Source organism: Antedon bifida, chromosome 6 (genome assembly GCF_963402885.1).
Source record: "Antedon bifida chromosome 6, ecAntBifi1.1, whole genome shotgun sequence".
Classification (NCBI taxonomy): domain Eukaryota; kingdom Metazoa; phylum Echinodermata; class Crinoidea; order Comatulida; family Antedonidae; genus Antedon; species Antedon bifida.
Genome location: NC_136231.1, coordinates 657,439 through 679,622, shown reverse-complemented (window position 1 = coordinate 679,622; position 22,184 = coordinate 657,439). Strand labels below are relative to the sequence as shown.

At 31.9% G+C, this 22,184-nt stretch overlaps 1 protein-coding gene across 3 annotated transcripts in view; it reads left to right on the top strand.

The window, feature by feature from the left end:
* The first annotated feature begins 6,151 nt into the window (after positions 1-6,151).
* LOC144845838 (uncharacterized) overlaps positions 6,152-22,184 on the top strand; it is a 41,490-nt gene continuing 25,457 nt past the window's right edge. For all 3 annotated transcript variants that reach the window (XM_078703288.1, XM_078703290.1, XM_078703289.1), the window contains exons 1-2: positions 6,152-6,309; positions 14,354-14,420. In XM_078703288.1, coding sequence (XP_078559414.1) covers positions 6,175-6,309; positions 14,354-14,420 — 202 coding nt within the window. In that variant the 5' untranslated portion in view covers positions 6,152-6,174. The remainder of the gene's footprint in view (positions 6,310-14,353; positions 14,421-22,184) is intronic.

The following is a 22,184-nucleotide window of genomic DNA, read 5'->3' as shown; positions in this document are numbered from 1 at the left end:
TTTAGTTTGCAAAAGTAATCTCGAAAAGAACTTCATGTGGAAAAGAAGCCCACCCAAGAGTACTAAAAAATGAAGGAGCACATGGGCTTCTTTTCGAGGTTTTATGGTAGTCTATTTAATGGAAAATAATGCCATGCAACTTTGTTTCTGATTTTAAAAAAGGTCCACTTGTTTTAGGCCTGACATTTACAACCCTCAAAATATCTCTCTTTTAAAATAAAGAAAAACAATATTCATTATTTTATTTATTTTTTATTTATTTTTTTTTATTTAAAAAAAAAAAAAATATCCGTAGAGGTTCGAACTCAATCTACTAGAGCTGAGAGCACCCAAACCTGAGCATTACCCGTTAGGCCACAAAGTAGTACATGACTGAACAGCTGATAATAGTCTATTTATACGTGTATTACGTAATTCATCAGTACGTCATAACTATCATATTAACTTTGTTAAAACCAAAATGATCAGTTAGCTCAGTCGCCTGAGCGTCGTGTTGACAACACGTATGTCGTGGGTTCGATTCCCACGCTGGTCGGTGGAATAGAGTTAAAGGCATGCGGCCACTGTGTTTGGGGTTCACAGAATTATACGTCCCCCTTTCCACCACACATCATGAGGCGACAACATCAATGCATCTGGTGATGTGCTGGAAACGACCCCAAAAGGCTGTGGCAGGGCCTTAGTGCTGAGGCAGGGAGAGCACACTTAACATCTTTTTTTTTATTTAATTTTTTTTTTCAACCCGTATTTGATCTCGTAAATTTTATGTTTGCCGCCCTCAATTTTAAAAGAAATTGAATTTATATTTTCATCGCAGGTGTACGAAACGGTTTGGTATGCCGTGCGTTGTTATGCAATGGTTATGCAGGTGTAGTGGGAAAGATGGTATTGTTTAGTCATTCGCGGTCAACACGCCACACTGTTAAATTTTGATTTTGTTAATCAATGTTGCTACATTGGTAGCGAAAATGTCCGATTCGTACAAGATATTCTATTGTAAAATGTTATGAATAAACTTTGATAGTAGTTGCTGTGTATGGCCGCACCGTCCCCAGAATAAACATGTTTTAAACAGATAGTTTGTCTTCGATGGTTTTTGTATGGGGATAATGGAGAGTAAAATAAGATCAAATATAGAACATTTGCAAAGATGCCGATTTTTAGACCAATTTCGAAGCTTAGACTAATTCCGCCGCCGGGCTAGGCCTTAGGCATATACGAAGTCGAGTTTTAAAGTAGAAAACCCCACCTAAAATGTTGAAGTCACATCTGGATAGTTGAAATTTTAACATTATCATAATTATCATAGGTGATTATGTATAGTTATAAGTATAAGTGCAAATCTTGACTCTATTTTCATTATTAGCTCTGCCCCAACCATGGTGGGCTAGTACTGGAGACTTAATATTTAATTTCATATTTCAATAAATTATGCACTTTCCGGGGACAAGCTCTATTGTCCTGGTGAGTCTTATATAGTTTGTTTCATATAATTTAAAATCATGTAAAGTGCCATTTTTTTCGGGCGGGAACCTATGCAGCTCGATTTTTCAAAATTATCTTTGCTCAGCCCCAAGAATGGTGGGGTACTGAAGATTCCTATACATGTTTGAAAAAATAATAGATGTCATTTCCGAAGACCTTGCAGCTTTATTTTAAACAGTTTGGTATGCCGTGCGTTGTTATGCAAATGAGTTTGTGCAGGTGTATTATGGGGAAGATGGTCAACACGCCACACTGTTAAATTTTGATGTTGTTAATCTTTACATTAGAAGATTGTTCAAATCATGTAAATAAAACATTTTCCGGCCGGGAACCTATCAGCTCCCCTCTTTTAGTTTGCAAAAGTAATCTCGAAAAAACTTCATGTGGAAAAGAAGCCCACCTAAGAGTACTAAAAAATGAAGGAGCACATGGGCTTCTTTTCGAGGTTTTATGGTAGTCTATTTAATGGAAAATAATGCCATGCAACTTTGTTTCTGATTTTAAAAAAGGTCCACTTGTTTTAGGCCTGACATTTACAACCCTCAAAATATCTCTCTTTTAAAATAAAGAAAAACAATATTCATTATTTTATTTATTTATTTATTTTTTATTTATTTTTTTTTATTTTAAAAAAAAAAATATCCGTAGAGGTTCGAACTCAATCTACTCTAGAGCTGAGAGCACCCAAACCTGAGCATTACCCGTTAGGCCACAAAGTAGTACATGACTGAACAGCTGATAATAGTCTATTTATACGTGTATTACGTAATTCATCAGTACGTCATAACTATCATATTAACTTTGTTAAAACCAAAATGATCAGTTAGCTCAGTCGCCTGAGCGTCGTGTTGACAACACGCATGTCGTGGGTTCGATTCCCACGCTGGTCGGTGGAATAGAGTTAAAGGCATGCGGCCACTGTGTTTGGGGTTCACAGAATTATACGTCCCCCTTTCCACCACACATCATGAGGCGACAACATCAATGCATCTGGTGATGTGCTGGAAACGACCCCAAAAGGCTGTGGCAGGGCCTTAGTGCTGAGGCAGGGAGAGCACACTTAACATCTTTTTTTTTATTTAATTTTTTTTTTCAACCCGTATTTGATCTCGTAAATTTTATGTTTGCCGCCCTCAATTTTAAAAGAAATTGAATTTATATTTTCATCGCAGGTGTACGAAACGGTTTGGTATGCCGTGCGTTGTTATGCAATGGTTATGCAGGTGTAGTGGGAAAGATGGTATTGTTTAGTCATTCGCGGTCAACACGCCACACTGTTAAATTTTGATTTTGTTAATCAATGTTGCTACATTGGTAGCGAAAATGTCCGATTCATACAAGATATTCTATTGTAAAATGTTATGAATAAACTTTGATAGTAGTTGCTGTGTATGGCCGCACCGTCCCCAGAATAAACATGTTTTAAACAGATAGTTTGTCTTCGATGTTTTTGTATGGGGATAATGGAGAGTAAAATAAGATCAAATATAGAACATTTGCAAAGATGCCGATTTTTAGACCAATTTCGAAGCTTAGACTAATTCCGCCGCCGGGCTAGGCCTTAGGCATATACGAAGTCGAGTTTTAAAGTAGAAAACCCCACCTAAAATGTTGAAGTCACATCTGGATAGTTGAAATTTTAACATTATCATAATTATCATAGGTGATTATGTATAGTTATAAGTATAAGTGCAAATCTTGACTCTATTTTCATTATTAGCTCTGCCCCAACCATGGTGGGCTAGTACTGGAGACTTAATATTTAATTTCATATTTCAATGAATTATGCACTTTCCGGGGACAAGCTCTATTGTCCTGGTGAGTCTTATATAGTTTGTTTCATATAATTTAAAATCATGTAAAGTGCCATTTTTTTCGGGCGGGAACCTATGCAGCTCGATTTTTCAAAATTATCTTTGCTCAGCCCCAAGAATGGTGGGGTACTGAAGATTCCTATACATGTTTGAAAAAATAATAGATGTCATTTCCGGAGACCTTGCAGCTTTATTTTAAACAGTTTGGTATGCCGTGCGTTGTTATGCAAATGAGTTTGTGCAGGTGTATTATGGGGAAGATGGTCAACACGCCACACTGTTAAATTTTGATGTTGTTAATCTTTACATTAGAAGATTGTTCAAATCATGTAAATAAAACATTTTCCGGCCGGGAACCTATCAGCTCCCCTCTTTTAGTTTGCAAAAGTAATCTCGAAAAAACTTCATGTGGAAAAGAAGCCCACCCAAGAGTACTAAAAAATGAAGGAGCACATGGGCTTCTTTTCGAGGTTTTATGGTAGTCTATTTAATGGAAAATAATGCCATGCAACTTTGTTTCTGATTTTAAAAAAGGTCCACTTGTTTTAGGCCTGACATTTACAACCCTCAAAATATCTCTCTTTTAAAATAAAGAAAAACAATATTCATTATTTTATTTATTTATTTATTTTTTATTTATTTTTTTTTTATTGGAAAAAAAAAAAAAATATCCGTAGAGGTTCGAACTCAATCTACTAGAGCTGAGAGCACCCAAACCTGAGCATTACCCGTTAGGCCACAAAGTAGTACATGACTGAACAGCTGATAATAGTCTATTTATACGTGTATTACGTAATTCATCAGTACGTCATAACTATCATATTAACTTTGTTAAAACCAAAATGATCAGTTAGCTCAGTCGCCTGAGCGTCGTGTTGACAACACGTATGTCGTGGGTTCGATTCCCACGCTGGTCGGTGGAATAGAGTTAAAGGCATGCGGCCACTGTGTTTGGGGTTCACAGAATTATACGTCCCCCTTTCCACCACACATCATGAGGCGACAACATCAATGCATCTGGTGATGTGCTGGAAACGACCCCAAAAGGCTGTGGCAGGGCCTTAGTGCTGAGGCAGGGAGAGCACATTTAACATCTTTTTTTTTATTTCATTTTTTTTTTCAACCTGTATTCGATCTCGTAAATTTTATGTTTGCCGCCCTCAATTTTAAAATAAATTGAATTTATATTTTCATCGCAGGTGTACGAAACGGTTTGGTATGCCGTGCGTTGTTATGCAATGGTTGTGCAGGTGTAGTGGGAAAGATGGTATTGTTAGTCATTCGCGGTCAACACGCCACACTGTTAAATTTTGATTTTGTTAATGTTGCTACATTGGTAGCGAAAATGTCCGATTCATGCAAGATATTGTATTGTAAAATGTTATGAATAAACTTTTATGGTAGTTGGTGTGTATGGCCGCACCGTCCCCAGAATAAACATGTTTTAAACAGATAGTTTGTCTCCGATGGTTTTTGTATGGGGTTAATGGAGAGTGAAATAAGATCAAATATAGAACATTTCCAAAGATACCGATTTCTAGACCAATTTCGAAGTAGACTAATTCCGCCGCCGGACTAGGCCTTATACGAAGTCAAGTTTTAAAGTAGAAAACCACACCTACAACTTTGAAGTCGCATCTGGATAGTTGAAATTTTAACATTACCATAATTATCATAGGTGATTATGTATAGTAATAAGTATAAGTGCAATTCTGGGCTCTATTTTCATTATTATTAGCTCTGCCCCAACCATGGTGGGCTAGTACTGGAGACTTAATATTTAATTTCATATTTCCATGAATAGGACATGCACTCTCCGGGGACACTAAATAAGTATTTATCTTAGACAAACGCAAGTTATTAAAATAACTGATATGGCTTGAAACTAATTGTTATGGAGTAACCGATATTTAACATATATACCCGGAAGTTTGAAATATTTTTGAAGTATTTTCAGAAGTATTTTTCAAATTCAAACATGATGTGGGTCCCGTAATTTCACCTATGTTACACTGTATATAGATATACAGTACACTGTAGAGTATAGAGCATATATTCTATGACACATAATCGGCACCAATCAGCACCATAAGCATCATATCAGGTCACAGGATTGCATAAATCAATATTTTGCAGTAATATTTAACATACGTGCATGTTTTTTAAAAATTAAATATCAGTAAAATTATAAAAATGATCACCTAAAATTCGTCGAAGTGACGAATTAAATTCTAGTTCTCGATGTTTTTGTATGTGACTATTTCGCTGTGCTCCACCACTGGTGCCAAATTGGATCCACTGGAGCACAGTGTATTAACATACGAAAATATATTGAAACTTAATTGGGTCCACTGGAGCACAGTTTAACATACGAAAAGATATTAACATTCAATAACTTATTTCTAGTTTACATCACTGTGCTCCACTGGTACCAAATTGTGTCCACTTGAGCACAGTGTATTAACATACGAAAAGATATTTAAACTTAAGTGACTTCAAATTAGGTCCACTTGAGCACCGTGTATTAACATACGAAAAGATATTAAAATTTAGTGACTTTATTTCTATTTTATATCACTGTGCTCCACTGGCGCCAAATTGGGTCCACTTGAGCACAGTGTATTAACATGCGAAAAGATATCAAAATTTAGTGACTTTATTTCTATTTTATATCACTGTGCTACCCTGGTGCTAAATTGGGTCCACTTGAGCAGTTACCGTAGTACAATTTCTATTATTGAAGTTAATAAAGGCATAAATGGCGCTCCGTAGAGAAGTAGAGGATGCTCCAGTCGCCAGAATGACGCTCTGAATATACCTCTTATGATGGTTTATTTGGTAAATCGCCAGAATGGCGGAGAAAGAGGTGTGTGCTATGGAGAAAATTCTCCAAGTAAAACGTGGAGTTTCAGGAGGATTTGGGTTTTCTTTAATGGGTGGTTTGGATACCAATTTACCACCTGTAATATGTGATATTCTTGAGAACTCTCCAGCAGCAGAATGTCCTGAGGTGAGTATTTTCTGTAGGCCTTCTGCTAAGCTATCTCTGACCAGCTCAGGATTGATGGATGTGGCTTACGTGTACTCTGTGATTCCTCAGCAGGACTGGCAATCTGCTGCTGCACTTGATTGGTATTCAAAACCACAAAGACAAAGCTTGCTTTAATTATAGTGGATTCTCATGCATTAAAAACTTCTTGGCAAATTCCGTAATTCTTTCGGTATCAATTTTCTTGTTGAAGTTTAGTTTACTGTCTGTAGGCCTAGCCTAGCTAGGCCTAGTCTAGGCCTAAGATTATGTCGATGATGTAATAAAGCCTGGCCTACCTACCTAACTAGGCCAGGCTAGGCCTACGTACCTATCCTATAATATAAATAGAATGGAATAGGCCCAAATAATTGTTATAAAAATCATCTTATTGTTCTTCTAGTTATAATATATACTGTAGATAGTATGTTGGTTTTAAAATAAAAAAATAATTTTGTATAAATTGTTATTTGACAAGATACAAGATAACTTTATGGTCAAATAGTTCATCAACGAAAAATTTGAAATTGGTTTTTCTCATGGCAACTTAATATAAAAATAGATAAAATCAGTAAAATGTTAAAATACAAAGTAAAATACACAGTACTGTAAAATATGTACAGAGAAGGATAAATGCTATCAGGTGTTCCCAGGTGTTCGAAAATACAATTATTTGTGTTTGTCGTCATTATATTTAAATATACGTTGTGGGACAAACGACAGTCGGTACCTTGCTGTCCGTAACCTTGATGGTACTCTTAGTCTACACCCAGTACGATTAAGCACAAAGGATGGATGGAGTAATAAAATATGTTGTCACTTTAACATGCATACCACTGCCTGTGTGTACATATATAATCAGTTCAATATTGTATGTCACTGTCAGTATTAAAACTACCATTGAAAGTGAACAGTATATAAGATGCTATCATTAAACATTTATTGTTTGATTTCTTCTGCGTTTGAGAGTAAATGAAGCATGTAGCCGGGAAGCCATATGGTTTCCTGCCTCTGTTTTTAGATTGAGTTCTTCATTGAATGGAATATTAAGAGATTTGAATCAGGTTTGTTTTGAATTGACTTTCTGTGTTTTCTCTAAAAACACAGTTAGCAGAATCATCAGCTGTGTAGAAGTTTCAAATCCTATAAATTAAATGAAAATCAATCTTCTTAATTATTACTTCACTTTGATAGATTCAACCTCCAATACATTTATTCAATAATTGTTATTAGTAAGTAAAATAAAGGAAAAGATAAAACAGAACATGTAAATAAATAAAACAATAATAAATGTTTATGATTTGAGATTGAATGGTGAGAATATTTCATGGGTTGAGTGATTGGCGGATTATAAAAAGGCTGGGTTATTCCATTCAAAAGGTAGCGCTCAAATTTGGACATGTGCGGAGGAGAACAGTTACAGACGCCAGACACTACAAGGTTGATTTGTTAACATAGATCAGTCATATAAAATTGTAAATCTACACGAAGCTGATTGTTCATAATAGTACCACCATTTATTATCACCATTCATTATCACCATTCATATCACCATTCATTATCACCATTTACCACTTTTCCATTTTCAAATATTTTTGTGAACATAAAGAAAGAAAATCTAGCAGAATGCCAAGTTACTAAACAAAGAGTAGTGCATGAAAAAAAGAGAAACCAAAGTAATACAGTGCAATTAATTATATTCACTAATTATTGTCTGTGCCACATGTGTCTACAATTTGTAAATTAGTTAGCAATACTGTAGTTTCACTTCTGTGTTTCTACAGTAGATGCCAGCCTTTTCAATACAATGTTTTGCTTTTCTTTGTGTGAATGAATCTATCTTCTTTGAATAATGTATTGTTTTTTATATTCTTCTCGATTTCTTCTATCTATGGCTTCTGTTAATCGAGTATCTCAGGGGACCTGGGCATGAAATTTGCGGAAAAATTTTGTAATGGGACTATACAATACAGTATGAATGACATTTAGTCTTGTATCTGAATTTAGTTTCAAATAGGAGATGGGATTTACTAGAGCATTGGATATATACGATCAAATTCCTTGGAACGTCCCTCTGCAATAATGGACTAACCCACCAAGAGCAATGTACTGCCATCATTTATTTTGATACCATACAGAAAGTGCCCAATCATTTCATGGTACCAGCATGGAGCTAGCTCCATGGTACCAGGAAAAGGGGAATACATCCTGGGGATATCCCCTAATAGTAATATATAATGTTTCTGTGAACTACCTGTAATTAAATGCATAAAATATTAACACATTACAGAAGATAGTGTTCATTTTTCTAGCTGGCTCTGCTACTTTTTAAAATTTGTAAAATAGCTCATGTGTTTTAATTTATGCATTGTTTTGTTTGACAGTAATTTAAATAGCTAAAGAATATGAAATTGCAGGTGAACAGTAATTCAATATTAATTTTAGTAGACATGCATCCTTCCTGCAATAAAGACCACAGTAATATTTTACATTAAAATGCAATCATTAAGATGTGATGACAGTGAATAAAGTGCATCACATTTTATTACATTTTGAAATCACCTGTATAAAGGTATATACTGTAACTAGAACATCTAAGATTGTATTTCATTGCACTGATGAACGAAACATGTTTGCAAAAAATGTGGTCATAAAACTAAAGTTTACTGTATCTTAATTCTACTACTGTATGCTGTTGAAAGTTTGGCAACATTATTCACGATATCACCTTAAACACTTTGGTTTTAATCAAGGACTTATGAAAGTTAAAAAAACTCTCGAAAAAATCTGTAATTTTAAGCAGCAGCTGAAAGTATATTAACTACTTAAAAAATTGTAAAACGTTCTGCCTTTTTCCGAAATGTGTGTTTTTAATCTTGATAACTTATTCGGTTTTGCTATATTTTGCATCCTTGAAGCTCTATGATAAGTACTGTTACAATGTTACAGTAATACTGTAATTGAAGGAATGGAATTCACTAGGATACAATCTTGCCTTTTAGCTTGGAATTTTAAGCTTGCTTAATCCATATTTATTTGAGTAGCAGTTAATCACAATTTAGTGAAATTAATTTTCAGTAAACTCTGAAAACCATGTGGCATGTGGCAACAAGATTGTTGATACTGTGCCCTCTTGCTTTTACCCTAGTGGCGGTGTTTATGAGGCCACCAGTGAATGATGAAAACAAATTCTCATATTTGGCATATTAATTAGTAGGCCTGCCTTTGTATATATACATGTGATTTCAATCGAGTATTTTACAATCAGTATTAATTACAACATTTCATTCAATGTGTCAGTTCTCACGTTTTGTGCCTTAAGGTCAAATTAATTCATAAAGAAGTAAATTATTATACTACACGTTTAGTCATAATCAATACATCAACAGTAGTCTCATAATAATATTTAATGATGATGTCTAATGTGTAAGTACAGTAATGTGTAAGTATAGTAATGTGTACTGTTGAACCATTAAACCCAGTCGTCATTTTCATAATGTTTTATTACTGTATGGTATGTTGGGGTGTTTACACTAGACAATGGATGTTGGGATGTTCTCAATACAGGACACAATGGATATTTGCAGTGTTCAATAATTTCTTATTTTCTATTTAACTACTGTATTCTTTTCTTCGATCAAAGAAGGGTATTGTATACAGTATTTTACTATACAGAAATATCAGGGTGAAACAAATACTAGATTATTAACACCACTGTTTAGAATGTGGGTGGACATTTTATTATCGCAAAAAAATGGCCTCGCAAAGGTCATCTTGTCTTTTAAAATTAACATCCAGTCACTGTTATTAATTTCAATTGCCATTCCATGTTACTTATTTGTGAGAAGTCTTTCGCATGTGGGGGCTTAGAGTAAATACTGTACATTGATTTATCAAAGTTGACATGTTTGCATTGAGTAAAATAATTATTTTTATTAAAATGCTATTTTCAATGAAACTCCATGGCAGTTAGTTCTTAAAATGAAAGACAGTTTTGTGGCTTCTACACTTTTAATCCAGAATTGATAATTGATATATTATTCATTCAACATTGATTCAAACTTTATGATGATGATGTGTGTAAACTTGCAAAGTCATGGATTTATGTAAATATTCATTATTGTCACATCATTTCTGTTTTTGGTGAACAATTCTAAAGCTCTGTCTACACTATCAAACTAGTTTGACAAAAAAAAGTGTGATGTACCCAAGTATGGTAGTAATATGCTTAATGGTAGTGAAATGACATTTTTTTTGTCACATAAAGTTTGATAGTGTAGCTTTAGATCATCTCACTCACATGTTGATCATGAACAATATTTTATTGTATTATGAAATACCTAAGATAATTATTCTTGGTTTGTTGAATCTATAGTTTATTTAATTATCTTGTCCAGTAAAGTGTTAAGCTATGTCTACACTATCAAACTAGTTTGACAAAAAAAGTGCCCAAATATGGTAGTGATATACCCAAATATCGTAGTGATATGACATCATGTCCATCATATTTTTTTTTTGCATAAAGACAGAGCTTTAGGTTACATATTTTGAGAAAAATGTAGTCATTTACTCATTTTTTGTGTAATTCCTATAGTATCACTAACTTTCTGGTTCTTGATCGGTATCAGCAGATTAAATATGCACTAAAGTTTTAAAGGCTATCTTATGATAAGACAAGTACGATCCAAGTTCAATTCACTTTCGATAAAACCAGATAGTTGTAGTCCTTTTGCAATGTACTGTAGTATGTACTGTATTGTAGTACAGGTTATAAAATAATTGGGTATGTGGGTCAGTATACAACAATGGTCGGTTATTGTCAAAGAGAATAAGTTAATTTCCCTGATTATGCAAAACTTGGGATTACGGGAAAGTATGATAAATTCAATTAACAGAATCGTTTGCAATTTAGGCCAGAATCATCAGAATCATTTCAAACAATAGACTACGATATTATGAAATTACTTGCTTGAATACACTAAGTTATTGCGAAACGAATATAATATTTTTTTAAAGTGAGGGTCATGCTATATAAAAGCTATAGAAATTTCTAGCATGCATTGATTTTACAAGTAAAATTAGAAGTTTGAATGAAATAAAAGTTGGTTGCCCCATGAAAGAGGAAAAAAAGCATCATCGTCACATCTCCTCTTAAAAATTCCACTTAGGTAGTGAATGTTGCTACAGCATTCATTCATCCCTTAAAGTGATGACATGATGACTTTTCTGTTCCTGATCCAAAAATTATATACCATAATATAAAATAAATGTTGAAATCTCAACAGTACATTAAATTTGTTTTTCATTTTCCAAACACAAACAATCCGTTCCCATAGAATAAATGTGACATCCATTATCCTTTAGGATTACTAATTTAATGCCTGCATGGGTCATAGGTCACATAGATTAGTTATCTGACGTTAAACACTAAATGACCCCTGTATAATTGTCCTTAGGAGTGGCAATATTACTATGTGAGATGTCATTAGCATTTGGACTTTAGATCGGTTAAGAAGTGTCCAATCTTGTAATTTTGCATCATATTAGTAAGTAATAAATTATATTGTGTTTCTTTTTTTCTTTAGAATTTGTTTATTATCAAAATAGAAAGCAAAGTTCAAGTTCATCTTAATTCTTAGAATTTAAGTTATTTATTTTATTTTTTATAAATTTAATAATTAACTATATTTGATTATTATTATTATGAACTGATATTAATGTGTATGAATTGGTTTTCAATTAATAACATTTGAATAACTTGTTCTGAGAACAATTTGGGTGTTATCGAAAATAGATGACTTTACACCTTGGTATATTACCTATCCTACTAAATCTCCTAAATCCATTGTTTTCACACAAAAACAAATAAATTTATTGAAAAAATTAAAATATGAATGTTTTTCTTTATTGAGTTATTGTCTCATCTCTTGGATAATATTGTTTGAATTTGTTTTACATTACTGTTTTTATAAATGCATGTTTCTCCATTATAAAATTCCTCTTGAATACTGTTGTTTTGTACTGTAGTAGTAGTTATTGTTAAATGTTGAAATGGAACATGTTTTAATTTAATGAAATCTTTTTAATAATAAGTTTTAAACTATAAAAAGTATTTTTTGGGTTTTTTTTCTACAGAAGTGAATAACTTTATTAAAAAGGCCTATTCAAAGTCTGATTAGTAATCTTCATTTTTTGGGGGACAATATAAACTTTAAACTTAATGAAGAAATTAAACAATAATTATTATAAAAGTGAATTTAGTATCCAAAACAGCAGGACATCTCCCAAAGCATATCAAAAGCATGCTAAGTTCATTGGGATGACTCAGAGTGAGTAAGTTGTTGTGGCTATGCCAAATTGTAATGGGCGCCATCAGTGTTGCAAATTACGTCCGACTCTTTGCTCATGTCTGTCCTAAATCCTATCTTTAAATGCTGCCCTCTAAGCTGTCAAGGTCATGTCATTGTCAACAATTAAAAAAAGTAACTTTTAATTGTGTTACTAAAATGTCTGTTTATTACAGTTAAACCACTTGCTTTTAACTTTTATTTTAAGGTTTCTCCACATACTTTAACTAAATATTTCACAGAATATAATAGTCTACAGGGTAGGTGGTTTATGGGTAAGAATATCAGCGTAGTGATTGGAAGGTTGTGAATTCGAGTTTCAAGTGTTTTTCTCAATACCGAGTGTTAAGTACAATTATGTCAGAGTGCAGTACTGTAGGGCAAAATATCTGACTAAATTAAATACACCTGTCCCTTTAAGTATAATTGTCGTTGTTGCCATTGTGTTTCCCTTTAAATGTTATCACATTTCTCGTTTCTTTTCCAATCTCATTATCTGCTGTTTTCCACTAGATACTACCACTAATTACCATTCACACTTCCCTCTTTCATTTACGTATTATGTCATCTCTTCACTTATGACTAAATTGATGAATAAATTTGAATTAATTTAATCATGTAAACCATCAGTTTGTATGCAAACAGTAAACAATATAGATTTCAATTCAATTGTATAACCATTTTTTCTATATAATTGTTATTTTAAAAATAACTGATTCTTCAATAACATACTGTAATATTCACGTCATTAAATTAACAAACCTTACTTTATTTTCTTTAAACAACTGTACAGTAGGCTTGACTTGTATACAATACATCTATTGTTTATACCAATGCTGTAAGCTTCCTTTTTCTTTTGTTTATTTTGTATTTATTACATCGCCTAATTTGAGTATTTTGTTATCATGATATGCCCACCCTTTGAGTGTGGTAGCCCTACCCTCAATTTTATTTACAACTACTGTTTGTAATTCTTTGATGATTAAAGCCAAGACACAGTGTGCATACTGTTATTGTAAACTTAATCTAAACTTTCTGTGATCTGAATAGTGTGTTGTTGTTTGGGTGGAAAGAAGAATGAATTGGGTAGTTTTTTTTTGTTTTATACTGACTGTATTTTTCCATGAAAAATACAAAATAACCCAAAACTACTACTATATTCATAAAAATAAAATCATTATATTATAATATATATTATTATCATTAATACCATTTTGATGCATTTACATTTTAAATAATGAAATGTGTTTTAACCTAATGTTTTATTTATTTTTATATTCTATGAAATACACCCAATATATTGTCTATTTTACCGAGGACGAAGTAAAGTAAATTGAATTGAATTGAAGTATTATAAAATAAAATGTCAAATAGTAGAAATTACGATTTATAGACATATAAATTTCTAACATTAATGGTACTGTAGATATGTGTCAACCTAATTTTGTGATTTTACTTTAAAAAAACCTTGTTTCAACAAGTAAATCATTTGCCTGCAGTTCATAACCTAAACTCCGCCCCTTTAAGCCGCTATTATGACTCTTCCCTGCTGATGTCATTAGCATCAAGTCTAGTGAATACTTAAGCTTTACCGGAAGTGCACTGGACAACACTGTGTTGATAGCTAGCTAGGCTGTAATTGAGATTCTTACTCAGTACTGTTCACTTGTTCGTTACAGATGCAAATTGGAGATATAATTCTAGAAATCAATGAAGAGAGGATTTTAGGGAAAAGTGTCAAAGAAGGTAAGTTTGTACAATTTATTTATATTAGGCCTAATAACATTTATTACATATAATTTTCTAATTCATTTTCTTTTCACAATCTTTGTAATAAATAGTGTGGATAATTTATGTTTACTAATTTGAAATTCATCGCTTTTTCAATGTTTTCTTTGATTTATGTTTGTCTTTCTGTTTTAGTTTTGTTTTAAATGTCAAATAAATAGAAAGCAATATTTGATTATTTTCTTTTTGATATAGTTATTGTTTTTGTTTATGTCAATTTTATTGAGGGGGCGTTTATTCAAAATTATGTTCTATGGGAGGCGCTTTTTCAAAGCTAGCCGTTTATTGGAATAGATATGGTAAATCAAAATCATACAAATGATTTATAGCTAAAAAGTAAGTACCATTTTAGTGTTAAATGGTACCATTATAAACCATACAAAATCTAAATTGTTACTATAATATAATGATATAAAACCGGTACTAATATGAATTTGAAAGGTATACATTTAATAGACCAGCCAGAGAACATCCAAAATACTAATTTGTAATTTTTATTATACACTAAATGGTACCTTTTGATTTGTTTTAACTATTTTGTGATAGAGTATGACACATGGTATATCACCGCCTGTCACTGCCTGTTTTTCATCGTTTATTCCAATTATTTCTTATGGTAAAATGCTTAGTCTTTTCAAATGTTAAAGGTTTGAAAAAAAAAATTATTTATTTTTAAATTAGTACTCTGTGTTATTATGGTTTTTACATTAAATTTATTTTAACTTTATTTGTGTAATTTTTTCAATGTCAGTTTTCTATATGAAATTACTCATGTACAGTAATAAATTGAAAATTTGAAAAAGAGGAAACAATTGTTATGTATTTTGGCACATGGGGCGCATTAGTATTATTGCACCAAGTGGTACTCTATTCAATGAAACTAACAGTATACAATTATACACAATAATATCAAACACATTAAAATTACAAGTTTTAACTCACTGCCTCTTTAACATCACTAAATGTAAGGTAAGCATCATTTATAAACTATATTCAGAAATTGATCATTATTTAAATTTGAAATAAATGTGTAGGTACAGTATTTATACATTCAAATTAATATACATTTACAGTCTACATACAGTGTTGATGTGGGCGTGGACACACACACCCGCCCACCCTAAAGCTTATTTTAAGCTCTTACACCACCCAGCATAATTTCAACATACAGTAGCACACACCCATAACCCTATGAGTAGACCTATTTGAAAGTAATGTTTTTTTCCCACCCACCCTTTAGTTTTTGACTCCCACCCCATCATTATGTAGCTATACATCCATTCTACAGTACTCTAAACTATAAATTGCAAATATATGTCAACATTTTTTTTAATGGGGAGTGTTTGTTATGCAACGCAACAAGTGCTTTTTCGGTAGGTTTTTATTTTTTTTTTATATTTTAGCCGATTTTTGGTTATGATATTTGAAATGATTTTGTTTTTTTAATAAAACCATAATCTAAAATGAAAATTGAGTGCAACAGACAAGTTATCCATGTCTTCAATTAAACTTGTTAGTGGCGGTTTTTATTGCTCTTGGTTTCAATTGAATGAAATAATAAAAACAATAGTGAATAAATAAGAAAATTATTCTGTCCTAGCAAAATATTGCTTTTTAATTTCAAAATACTTTTTTCTTGAAATGCTCAATACCAAAATAAAAGCGCCAACCCCAGATTTTCTTAAATTTTAGGTCAGTCCTAAAACCATTTTAGGCTTTATTTGGAGAGTACATTGAAAAGATATTTATTCATTAATTATAGTTTATACATGATAAAGTGATGTTATACTGTATTTGAATCACTCAGTGAATCTGAAATACATAAGCCATGATTTATAAATCGTGTCTGCTTCTCATTTTAATATGTCTACTTCTACAACAAACTAATTAATCATCGTGTATCAGAACATACTTTACATTCATAAGGATATTCATGAGATAAGAAACTTGAAAATGAGATTTTTATTTAATTTGATATTATTATTATTTCCCTTAATACTATTAGAGCGTTTATAATTAAAGTATTATACTGTTAATTACTGTGTTTCACTTTAAAAATGTGTCTGGCCTTTGAAAGACTCAATTAGCAGCTCCTTGGTTTATTACTTATTACTGTACTTACTTAATATTACTTATTACATTTTGCTTCAAGTATAGTGCATGCTTTGTTTGTTTGTTAGCATGATAGCATCCATAATTTTTAAGTTATCGTCCTATAATGTTTGGATGTTTAATAGGTATACTTTTACAAAACAGGACCATTGATTTTCAGGAAAAATTGATATATTGGTCACATCACAAGCTTTTGTATTCAAATCTGACTTACCTGTATATGAGATTAAATTGCATGCCCCCTATATTCTTTTAACATGGACCAAAATATCAAGTAGTGAGTTCTCTCTCCCCAAATATAGTTTTCCCTGATATATTTGTTTGTACTTCACTCAGTTTCTGAGTGCTTTCATTTCAGTTTGTTATCTGTAGTTACGTTACAGTACAGTAAGATCATTTTTGCTACGTTCTTCCCTAAATTAGAATTTATTGACCAGAAAACCTTATCAATTATAATTTACTCTGACATATAATTAAAATAATTACTTTAAAAAACAGTGCTTTCATTGAAATAAGTTTATTTGTTTGTATCATGATACATTTTATTGATTTGTTTTTTTGATTTGTGTTTGTTTTGCAAAAATGTGTTTTGGACACATCAACGTTTTATGATGCGATGTTAATCTATTTTTGAATTATTGGTTATGAATACTTTATGATGCGAGTATGCAAGGCTTTGTAAGGGCACGTAGACAATTATACCTTCAAAGTTAAGTCTTAAATCCTTTCCTACTACCCGGAACTACTACAGTTCTTTGATATTAGTGTACTCGGACTGTTCTCCAATCGTTAAAACGTTTTTGTAGTGCTTTTTCTGAACTTGCTGTTCTTAATCTGATACCGTAGGTCTTAATCATACTTGATGAATAATGAGCCATTAAAGTTTTTTGGTCAGAGTTTAATGTCCGATAATAATAATAGTAAAATCAGCATTGACCTAATAACCTAGTTCATCATTTGTAATTCAATCTGTATGATAACTGTATTGTCCAATCTTTTTATGGATTTTATTGTTTTCTTTATCTTAAATTTGTATCTTAAATTTGGTAATTATGGCAGTATCGATTTCACAGACATTTTCATCATCCAATTTCAGTGCTCAGTTAAAAGATAATGGTTAATTAAATTGTTCCAGTACAAAAAAGCTGTTTTCTTTTAAAAAACCACATTTTCTGGTAATGTAGTTTCTCTGTATTGTTGGACAGTTTTTTTTAATGGTTTTAAGTGGAAACCCTCTAATTTCGTCACTATGCCGTCAGTTTTAACCATTTTAAAAACCATGTAGAAATGGGAGTAAAGCTAGATGTTTCGTATGATTAATATGGTATGGCTCATGGAACAGCTAGAGGATAATTGAACTAGGGGTTAAGCCTACCTAATGATAGGTGAAGGTTATGATGAGTAAAGCCAGTACATTGTTTGCATACAATTCATGCTTAACAAACTGACATCTTTCAAAAAAGATCAATTTCGATAAAAACAATAAAGTACAGGGGACTCAATTCATTATAGTAAATTACCTCATTGCACCAGAAATAGGACTAACCTATGTAGCTGGTACAAAAATGAGTCACGTTGGTGATTTTTAATCAGACTACTGTACACTTTTGATACCATGATTTGAGAAGAAAATCTAGCACAAATGTATCAAATCATTTTGGGTGTAGACATTTTAAATATTTAGCTTAATAAATTACAGCTTTTTACCATAATTGGCAAAAAAAACCCCAAAAACTACACAATATCTCTCCAGTTATGTATTTTTTGTTGTACTACTATAGAGTAGTATTGTCTATGTGTACAGTACCCATATTATTCTCCTTTGTCTCTGATCTGACCAGATTAAAATTGTTCAATCAAACATTATTCCTGTCTGTCTTCCTAATTTGTTTAAATCCATTTAGTCATTTAATTTATTATAAATAATTCATCTTTGTATTCACTATTTTTCCAAAGAGGAAATGTATTACAAAACTACACTCCCTACCACACCCATAGCTAGATTCAATTTTATTTTGCCAATTAAAATGGAATTAATATGAGTACATTTTCAAAATGTTAAAATGTATATTACTATATACAATATTTATATTATTTAAAACAATTGATGTGTTGGTGCTACAGGAATTATTATTCTGACATGCCTTGATACATACAGTACATGAATGTAGTTGTTTCTATTCTTACCATGCAAAACAATATAAACCAAGTAGGTAATATTTAATTTAATAAATTATACTTTAGTTTATACTTTTCATTGACAGACGTACTATTTTTAAAACAATTGTAAAAAAAATTTTTGTTTTCATTCATTTTCAAATAAAAGTTATTAAATTACATATTAAACATCTTATTTTTGGTATTTGGCAAAATGAGACACTTCATTGGGTCCAAGGTGTTTTTAATAGTAATTAATAATAATATTATAATTCCTTAACTATCTAAATCTTTTCATTAAAACATTACTACTTCTTTTTTGTTAATGCATTCACTCATTTAGTCATTCATTTAATTAATTAATCAATTCATTATTAAATCAATCAATTATTAGTTTATGTAACAGGATTTATACACATTCTACATTTCACTAATATTATTGTTCAATTTATCCACAAATTGCATCTATTCATTTTATTACGTTGCATCCTGTTTGTATGATTCATCTTAATGCCAACATTAAGTTAATTTTGTGAAAGTATGAATCATGAATTGGCCTTTAAGTTTCTGAAGTCCCTTTAATATTCTATACCTTGTGTTTTATTCTGAAGGATGTAATGTTTACTGTAAGGAGGTAAGTCCCGTATTCATTTTTCTGAATGTAGGAGAATTAGAGCTACAGTATTAGGAGCTTATTTTACTAAGCCTTAGCATTATGTGGTAGGGTGGCCAGTTCCCTCTCACGCCGCTTAATCCTCCCTATTATTTTCAACCAGGCACTCATTTACAGCTGAGTAGACTGGGAGTTGTCAGGAATTGAACCCGAGTCTCTCTGTATGACAGTCAAGTGTCCTAACCACTCCAAATTTAAGGAGACACCTTCGAAATCCAACAAGTTAATGGGTGTCTCAGTGGAGGAGATATTCTTCTATTCTACAATACTTTACTAACTATAGAACTTTAATTAAACCTGGGTTAATGCACCCTTATTGCCTACAATTTCTGCTTATGGGGTGTGTTCATTTATGAGGTACCAAATTTACTGATTTAGGTTAGAGTAGAACAAACTAATTTTAGATGAATGTCCATTATGATTGCTTAATCCCTGTAGCCCACAAGCTTTCATACAATACATTACATAAATGTGTATTGAATTAACAATACGCCTTTACTGTACTGAAAGTATGTATTTTATTTACTTGTTCAATGAAATGGAAAATTGAAAAATTACTCATAACATTACCATGTTTCCTATGACCTTCTGAAAGCAGCAACCCATCTTTTCTTCGTGTTTTATTGAGTTATCATTTAAAAATTATTTTATCCTCGTGAGTCTACATAATATAATCAAATGCTCAACAATAAAGTTTTTTTTATCTTTTATTGTAAAACCATAATTCTCATGTTATTACCTCAATTGGTTTAACTTGTAATATCGCTTGAAGACATTATTATTACACTCGTTAGGAGTTAATTAACAGAAATCGATGATGCATATCGCAACAAATCTTTGTATTGTTTGAAAACCATTTTCTTCTTCGACACGCTTACATTGTTACGAGTTAGGTTATTGTTTGTTGTACTGAGCACAGGCTTTAGTAGCTAGTTGTTGTACAACAATGCAGTAGGAATCAGTATTGGAATGCTAATAGAGGTTGATATTAATAGAGTAAAAGACTTCATTTTTAGTGTGCATTTAGGACTCACTATTGGAATACTATTGACAGAGGTTGGTATGAATATGTTTATTCCAAATTGATGGGATATTGTTTTTAGAGATATTTTTTATTGAGTACAGTAATCATACTGTGAACCACATGTTCTTCCCATGTGAGAGAGAATCATTTTCAAAATCATGTTATAGAAATAGTTTGCATTAATGTACTCATACTACCATGCCATGGTCCACACCATGGACCACATTGTACTGTATACAGTAAGAGTGAACGAACTCCCCAAGTGAGAGAATCATTCGTTCTTAACCATATTTCTTAGAATCTAAAGTCATTTAGGATATTGTAATATAGAAATGGTATAAACAGTCTTCCCACAGGGAGAAAATCAATCATTTCTAAAACATATTCTTAGAATCAAGTTATATGTAATGTATACAGTAGAGATTTTTTTCTTTTTTCATAATTTGTTTCAAGTAGGAACCACATTATTGTACAGTTCTTGGTAAAGAAGCTGTTTTTTTAAATAGATTTTATGTTTTGAATGTTAAGGACATTCCTTTAATTGGCAACATGGTTTATTTTTATAATGTCTGTTGAAATGTTGTGAATAATTGTAGCATAATGCGTTACAGTACCCCTAGCGTTGCAAGCCATCTTGAATCATTTGTATGTAAATTAAATTGTAGAATTTATAGTATGTCCAAATAAATGTTAGATGGTAGATTTCAGCATGAATAAATTTGACTTTAGGTATAGGTTGACCTATTTAATAAACTAGAAAAGTTTCTACTATTTCCGTTGAGAATTTAATTATAAGTTTTTTGAATCAGGAATGAGTTACTGTAATGTGAACAGTTCTAGTCTATCTATTTCGTGCCTAGCTTACCTGGATAAACCGATATAGGCCTTTTCCTCTTTGAGGAGAGAAAATTCCCTTCAAATGGAGAGGTATGTAGAGCATTGTCTCCCACCTGAGAGCGCATTTCACGGATGATACTACTGGCTTGGTAAGAAGTCTTTAAAATTGTATTACTTTTCGAGTTATGTTCTTCCCTTGTCGAAGGGGAAAAGGCCTATGTCGGTTAATCCAGGTAAGTTAGCACTTATATAGACCACTATTGGTTTGTGTATTCTTAAACACTACACACATGAGTTTTTATATGATCATCGCACCAGAGCTCAATGTGAATGTACCTTTAATCTGGTCCCTGACTAAAGCTTGGTTCCCACTAGGACACAATGCAAGGATGTAAGTACAGCACAAATGATTTCATCAATCCCAAGCGATGGATTATTCCAAATGTCGTTTGTTATTGGTCCACTCGCTTGCCTTTGCACTCGCAGTGCATTGAACCAAGCTTAAAGATACAATCTCATAATTAATTAAAAAATTGTTCAATTACTGAATTTAATGAAATCTAAACATTACTGATAGGAATCTGTAATTTATTATCAATTTCTTTTCAATTATCAATAATAAACAAAACAATAAACTGTCAATATTGACAAGCAAGAGATAAATAAAACTGGTAAAATGTAGTTTACATCTTAATTAATTGTCTTATTATTATCTGTTTAAAGTCATCAACAATCTTGAAACTATTGTCTATCTCAAAAAGATGCCTTAATTACATCTTATTGATTATCACACATCATTTTAATCACACCCGAAATTAGGACTCGCTATCTCTGCTGTTGCTATGGAAACCAAATGAAATTAAATTGCGTCCAGACATTACAATTATTCATAGGTAACATGCCCGTCTAATCATAGTCA